General features: G+C 45.6%; 1 protein-coding gene across 1 annotated transcript; it reads left to right on the top strand.

The window, feature by feature from the left end:
- The first annotated feature begins 2007 nt into the window (after positions 1-2007).
- Positions 2008-5633, top strand: IFT22 (intraflagellar transport 22). Its single transcript, XM_082068149.1, has 5 exons — positions 2008-2130; positions 2487-2566; positions 2692-2781; positions 3438-3640; positions 4535-5633. Exons 1-5 carry the CDS (start codon positions 2092-2094, stop codon positions 4681-4683), a joined length of 561 nt encoding a protein of 186 aa, XP_081924275.1. The 5' UTR covers positions 2008-2091; the 3' UTR covers positions 4684-5633.
- The last annotated feature ends 1651 nt before the right edge of the window (positions 5634-7284 follow it).

Below are 7284 nucleotides of genomic sequence, written 5' to 3'. Positions count from 1 at the left end.
ATCTGTCCATGGAGAATCATCTGGAGATGATTGTTTTTGCTTGCTACCAAAATATTATGGTGGAAAACCAGCCATCTAATAAATGCAAGACTTATACACCATTACCAGTATAGTCTGGAAGTAATTCACTTACTGTTGGAGTTTTCTCTCTGCTGCAGTCTAACAAAGAGTTTTCAATAAGTGAAACAAAATGGCCTTGCTGATTTGTGCATGTGTACTCTCCACAAACAATACATCAATAACTCACATAACTTTACCCATATCCCTAAGGCAGACGATAACATCAAATGTACTTGACTTAGATGCCTTTGAAAACATCACCATAAGTGGCTTGGCAGCTTAATTCCCACTTTCCAAAGTGACTTAAAACTCTAAATCATGTGGATAAACCCCAAAATTGCAGCCTTAGTCAGCTGTGCTCTCCCTACTCTTCAGTGGCTAATATAAACACACAAAGACCCTATGCTACACTTCATCTAAAAATTAATCCCAATTGCTTTCTGGGCAGCTGCACAAACAGCCAGATTTACCCAGTTTCAGTTACCTCTTATTCTTTTTCCCTCTTCTGTGCTGCTGTCTACAATAGGATCCTTTATACCACATTTCTCTTCATGTGCTAGTGGATATGGCAGCTAATAACATGTGCCAGCTAATAAGAAAGGTTGTCCTAATTCCTTCTCTCAGGGTCACCCTTTTTGCCTTTCCTTTGGAAGTTAGCAGGTCTGAAATGTAGAAAACAAAATAGCAGCAGAAATTATTAACTATGAGTTGTCCCAGTTCATTGTGAATTTAGTCACGAATCACATGTGGGTCTTCACCAACACGAAATACACATCCAGTCTGCTAGACCAGAAATCCAGTGCTAAGTACAACTACCTTTTTTTTCGTTGTCTTTGTCCCACCAGCCTGGAAACAAAGGGTTTTCCAAAGTATAGAATACTGTGTGAATGGTGCGATGCTACTGCCACACCAAACCATCCTAAACTATCCCTACATAAGGTGTGAAACAGCAAATAAGTCGACAGTGTGACATAAAAGGCTCTACCCCTCAGTGAGAGCAGAGCAATTCTGGTTCACATTTATTAATAGTACTAGTAATAAACATTTACATTATGGTAGTGCCTAGAGGCCCTATTTGAATGCTCATCTAAAACCGCTATTGTACCTGGGCACTAAACAGCAGCACATCTGTCTGCCAGATGCTTTTTTTCTTAGAAGCCGCAATGTTAAGAAGTCCCTTGCTTCCACTAACAGCCTTAATAAGAAACTTAGAGAGCTTGTTTCATCATCCACCTAAGGAGAATCTGCAGTTAAAATCACAATGAAACTACAGGCAAGGACAGCACTTCTCAAGACAGTGAGGGACACCAGCGCAGTGCGTGAACACAGTGGGATTTTTAAGCATGTTTAGTATCTGTTGGCCTGACTCTTGCTTTCCAGACGGCAAAAAGGCCGAGGGGACGCCTCTCCCAAAACAGTGCGGGCAGGAGGATCCGCTGCCAGATCCGCCCGACGGACACAAAAGCCGGCGGTCCCTCAGGGCACACTGGGTCGGGTTTAAAGCCGTACGGGCGCTGCAAACGCCGCTGCAAACGGCGGCCGGCCGGCAGGCACAGGGCTCGCGGCCGGCGCTGCGGCACCGCCGGCTCCCTCCGGAGAGGCCCGGGGCAAACCCGCCACCAGGACACCTGAGAGGCTGCGTCCACCTCCCGCGCCACAGGCGCTGCTGGGTGAGGAGAAGAACGGCAGCGGCCGCGGGCGGCTCGGCCGGGCGGAGGAGCGGGGATGCAGCGGGGATGCAGCGGGGATGCAGCGGGGATGCAGCGGGGATGCAGCGGGGATGCAGCGGGGATGCAGCGGGGATGCAGCGGGACCCGCCCCCGCCCCGCTGACGCTCCCGCCGCCTGGCCAGACGCCACCTCAGCCCGGGCGAGCGGCGGTGAGGCCCCACGTGCGCACCGCCCCCACCGGCACGTGACGGCGGCAAAGCCAATCGCAGCGCGCCTTCTCCCGTTCCCTCGCCCTCCCCCGCGGGCAGCGCGCTCCCGTTGCTGGGCAACGCGCGCGCGGGAGGAGGCGGCCCGCCCCGCCATGCTGAAGGCCAAGGTGCTGCTGGTGGGGCCCCGTGAGGTGAGCACGGCCCGGGCCTGCGGGGGCTCCCTCGGCCACGTCCCACCGTCTCCGAGGTCGTATTTACCTCCACCCCGGCGCCCTGACCGCCCTCCCGCAGGCCCGTGCCTGCCCGCTGAGTGCCGCGCTCCCTGCGGCCTGGCTCAGGCGGGCCCGCTGGCGGCACCGCCGGATGGAGTATGCGGCTGTGGAGACCGGGGTGGGGGGTCCCTGGAGGCGGGAGGGAGAAGGGGGCAGGCGTGCATGCGCCTTAGCTGGAGGGACAGCAGGGTGCTTGCATGAACACTCTTCTCTTTATTGTGGCTTTGGCAAATTAAATTCCGACGAGTGTCTTTGATTCCTGCTCTTCTCCCCAGTCTGGGAAATCGGTGTTGGCAAATTTTGTTTCGGAGAGCACAGAAGGCATCGGTAGCTACAGCCCGACGCAAGGAGTAAGGTGAGCGAAACCTGGCAGCGTGTGGACTGAACCAAACCCCCGACAACTGCCCCCCCAGAAAGTCCCGCTCTGGCAGTGGTGGAATGTAGAGTGATATCACATCGTATATTCACTCATTTTTACAGGATCCTGGAGTATGAGAAGCCGAGCTTGAACGGTAACAGCAAAGGAACTGGGTGTCGATTTGAGTTGTGGGATTGCAGTGGTGATCAAAAGTAAGTCCGCATCATCCTTACTCCAGGCTACTTAATTCATAACAGTGCTGTTTACATAGAATATTCATACTTGAGGCCTAAAACCAAATGATCTTTTTGAGATGAAGAATACTCGTGCCTCTTTAGCCCATTATAGTTTTTTATAGCTTTTTGCTATAAAGCATCTAATACTAAGGATTCTCTGCCATAATCCCAGCTGATGCTGAACTTTATTTTGGATAAGGACTGAATATAAGAATAAAGTCCATAGCTCCTGGAACGAAATTACAGGTACAGGAGACAGAAGCCCACTCTGTAATTGCCTTTGTCTCCTTTAAGTTATTATGTGAGTGGACTTCACACAATGTATATATATGACTGAAGCCTTAATTTCCGGGAGATACAATCAAGAACTGGACAGATTTTAGGGAAAATTTCAAATAAGCATTTGACCAAATACTACGCTGGTCAGCAAATCATGGGACCAGCTAACGTAATAGCTAAGTCAAAATACTTGGAATGTGATAGATCACTGGCAAGATTACTGATGTTATAATAAAGAAAAAGTACTGAAATGTGTTCTCAAGGAGGCGAAAAGAAAACTTGAGGATGTTTGATTGGATGTTTCTGTTTTCCAGCTATCACTCTTACCATTTTCCATGCGTTTGTTTTTCAAGGTTTGAAACATGCTGGCCAGCTCTGATGAAGGACTCTCATGGCGTAATAATCATCTTCAATCCTGAGCTGCCCAGTCACCTGAAAGAAATTGAAATGTGGTACTCCTGCTTTGTGCAGCAGCAGCCACTGCTTGATAGTCAGTGTCTCCTGGTTGCACATCACAAGCCAGGCAGTGCGGGGGACATGGAAAATCTGTCCTTGGGTAAGAAGACGGAAACTTGATCTGTAACTCAGTTTTTTATTGAGCTATGTATCTTTAAAATTTTTCATACCTTGTGGCTTGCATTTTTCACTTAAACCTGCCAATCAAAGAATACTAGAGTGCTTTGCAAAAATAGAAATAATGAATTTCAGCAGTCATCTAGAAGGCGAGCAATATTCCTGTTTCACAAAAGGGAAAGTAAAGGCAAGAAAAGTTTGAGTGACTTCTAAGAATTAGAATTCCTAATGTCTGTAGCCATATGTCATCATGTAGTTTGTTCCTGATGTTGAATTTTATCTTTTGTTAACTGACACTTTTGTGGCCATTTAAGCCTGCATTATATTGTTCAAAAGAACATGAGCCCTTTGAAATAAACACCTAATGAGCTTCCTCTCAAAATTAGTAATAGGTACCTTATATACTGCATAATTATTTGTGGTTGTTTATACAAATGAGAGCACACACTCCCTCTGGGCAACCTGTTCCAGTGTTCAAACAAACACATATTTATTATAAGTATTAATATGTTAATACATATTTAACAGTATAATTCCATAATTTTGAAGAAACCAAAGAATATCATATCACTTCAGTAGTAAAATTACAATTCAGTGCTGAATTTTTTGACTCTGCCTAATTGTGAGACCAAAATGAGTACTTTAAGCTTTAATAATAATGTTTGAAGAATTTCATCTAGCAGCAAGTTGTACTTGTTTGTAATGCTAACAAGCTATGATGCATTTCTTCTTCACCTGTTTTATGTTATCTGGGGTATCAGACATTTGATACTACTGAATTCCATCTGACTTCAGCGTGAGATGTCCCATGACCTTGATTGCGAATATTTATTTTATAAAAGGAATATACCTAATTATTTTTTATTTACCTTCAAAGCTTACCCACTGAACAAGCTAAAACTCATACATTCCAACTTGGAAGAAGATCCTGAAGATGTTCGGATGGAATTTATTAAATACTTCAAAAACATTATCACCTTAATAAATGAGAGCAGAGAGAGGGAAGAAATGTCAATTATCTCCTAATATTAAAAGAAATACTGAACAGGGAAGAAAAAGGATTATTTTTACTTGGTAAGCTATACTAGCCTGTGAACAGATCCTCACAACAAGAATTTGCCAGCCTATAAACACTTCAGAGAAAATAATGCACAATTTAGGACTTCACCAGAAGAAAACAAGTGCTGACATCAGATGAACTGTGGTGCCAAAGAGATGTCTGCACATCCAGAATTGGGGCAACTTGACTTTAGCTGCACATTGGTTTCATTTTTATCAGAGGTACAGGAAGGTGCTGTTTAATACATTAGTGGGGACCAAAAGATAAAGGTATTGGTCATCACTTCAGCATCCCGTTTTGTAGAGGTGCTAAGAGAAGAAAGCCTGACAGGACATAAGATTTGTGGAGTTCCGTTGAAGAGTCTGAATCAAGTGCTCATACTAGCGGTGTGCCTGGAGAAGTGACACTTTTGGAAGTCAGTACAAACTGATTGGAATAGAGATCTGGGTAGTCATTGTGGTGTGGAATGCACATTTTAATGTTCCAAGTTCTCCTTATCTTTCTGTCCAGCATCTGAAGAGAGCACATTTTGTAGCTATTGCGTTGGCAAGACAGAGTCAGTTGCAGTCTTTCTCAGGACTGCATTTTTCTTCTAATCCAACAAAAGAAACTTATTGGTGGGGACAATGTTTAGGTCTTTCTGGGAGGGAAAGCACTGAAATCTCAATGTAGTGCAATACTTTGGCCCATGGCAGGAGCTCCAATGGAGAAAAAAATGTTCTGCATTCTCTAGAGGAGGAGAAGCTGTTTAGAAACTTGTATTACTGTTCCCTGTTGCATTGAAATAAGTGGTTCCATAGATAATTCACTTTCTGATTTGTTCGGTTTCCACTCATCCCTGTTCTTAGAGAGTTTTGCTGTGGCACTTTTTTTGTAACATGCAGTACTAAAGCAATAAAAACATTTTAAAAATGCACCTGTTTTGTTCTCGAACAGAAAGTCAGTTACGGTTTTGTGGAACTCTTATCGACTTGCTTAATTTTTAGTAAGGAAAACCATGATAAATTTGTAGTACATTTCACACTAATCAGCTCCAACAAGAGATGATTACCAAAGCTTGTCACTGACTCAAATAGCCAAAGAAATGACAAATAAAACCCAGAAATGTGTATTTATACTGACACACACTGCACGCAAATAACCTGCACTGGTCTTTTCTTGGTTGCTTGATGCACTCACAGAATTTGCTGCCCCAGCTTTTCATTGTCTGCTGGCTCCCGTTCTGCTAAAAGCTTTGCTAGGTTCTGAGATGAAAAGAGGGGAGTACTGAAAGAAAACATCAGCGAGAGGAAGGACACCAGGAGAGAAAAAGCAAAATAAGCAGCAAGAGATGAAGAGAAAAGGTTGGAGGCGAATAGTGGGAGGTTGGCATTTCAACATTACATTTTATTTATACGACTTTTGAAACAATCAGGCTTTATATGTTTGCAATCGGTGTCGTAGGGTGGTCTATTGGAGGCAGTTATTGGAAAATTCACAGTTTAACTAGAGAACAACTTTTTTACATGCTGCCTTAGATTATTTATTCCTTGTTGCCAGCTGTGTGGTGCTGGAGCCAATCATATACTGCCTTAATAAATTCCGTTTTTCCCAACAGCAACATTGTGATATGCACTGGTAAAGACTGGTGTGAAACCCACCAAATATTTTATTTGGAATGTAAACCAGTATTTGGGTGATTCCAGGGTTGGAAAGTCAATGAACTCTCCTACTCACCACCTTGCTTCCTATAAAACAAAAGCTGCAAAAGCTGGTAGCCCATGGCTTGGACAAGCGCACTCTCTGCTGGGTTAAGAACTGGCTGGAGGGCCGGGCCCAGAGAGTGCTGGTGAATGGGGCTGCATCCAGCTGGTGGCCAGTCACTAGTGGTGTCCCCCAGGGGTCACTGTTGGGTCCAGTCCTGTTTAACATCTTTATTGATGATTTAGATGAGGCGATTGAGACCATCATTAGCAAATTTGCTGATGACACCAAGTCGGGATGGAGTGTCGACCTGCTGGAAGGCAGGAGGGCTCTGCAGAGGGATCTGGATAGACTGGAAAAATGGGCTGATTCCAATGGGATGAAGTTCAACAAGGCCAAGTGCTGGGTCCTGCACTTTGGCCACAAGGCCCTGCAGTGCTCCAGGCTGGGCACAGAGTGGCTGGAGAGCAGTCAGGCAGAAAGGGACCTGGGGGTACTAATTGAGAGGAAGCTCAACGTGAGCCAACAGTGTGCCCAGGTGGCCAGGAAGGCCAATGGTATCCTGTCCTGTATCCAAAAGAGCGTGGTCAGCAGGACAAGGGCAGTGATCCTTCCCCTGTGCTCTGCATTGGGGAGGCCACACCTGGAGTATTGTGTTCAGTTCTGGGCCCCTCAGGTCAGGAAAGACATTGAAGTGCTGGAGCGGGTCCAGAGAAGAGCAACAAGACTGGGGAAGGGACTTGAGCACAAGACCTATGGGGAGAGGCTGAGGGAGCTGGGCTTGTTTAGTCTGGAGAAGAGGAGGCTTAGAGGTGAGCTCAGCACTCTCTAGAACTACCTGAAGGGCAGTTCTAGCCAGGTGGGGATTGGTCTCTTCTCCCAGG

This window comes from Streptopelia decaocto (genome assembly GCF_964273445.1).
Source record: "Streptopelia decaocto genome assembly, chromosome: 18".
Classification (NCBI taxonomy): Eukaryota; Metazoa; Chordata; class Aves; order Columbiformes; family Columbidae; genus Streptopelia; species Streptopelia decaocto.
The sequence above is the reverse complement of the archived record's forward strand: the minus strand, read 5'-3'. Positions and strand labels throughout refer to the sequence as shown.

Excerpts from the sequence above, each read along its gene's own strand:
- IFT22 (XM_082068149.1), top strand. The coding sequence starts at position 2,092 with ATGCTGAAGGCCAAGGTGCTGCTGGTGGGGCCCCGTGAG. Across the intron at positions 2,567-2,691 it reads AGCCCGACGCAAGGAGTAAG|GATCCTGGAGTATGAGAAGC; the intron begins GTGAGCGAAACC and ends TCATTTTTACAG. Across the intron at positions 3,641-4,534 it reads CATGGAAAATCTGTCCTTGG|CTTACCCACTGAACAAGCTA; the intron begins GTAAGAAGACGG and ends TTACCTTCAAAG.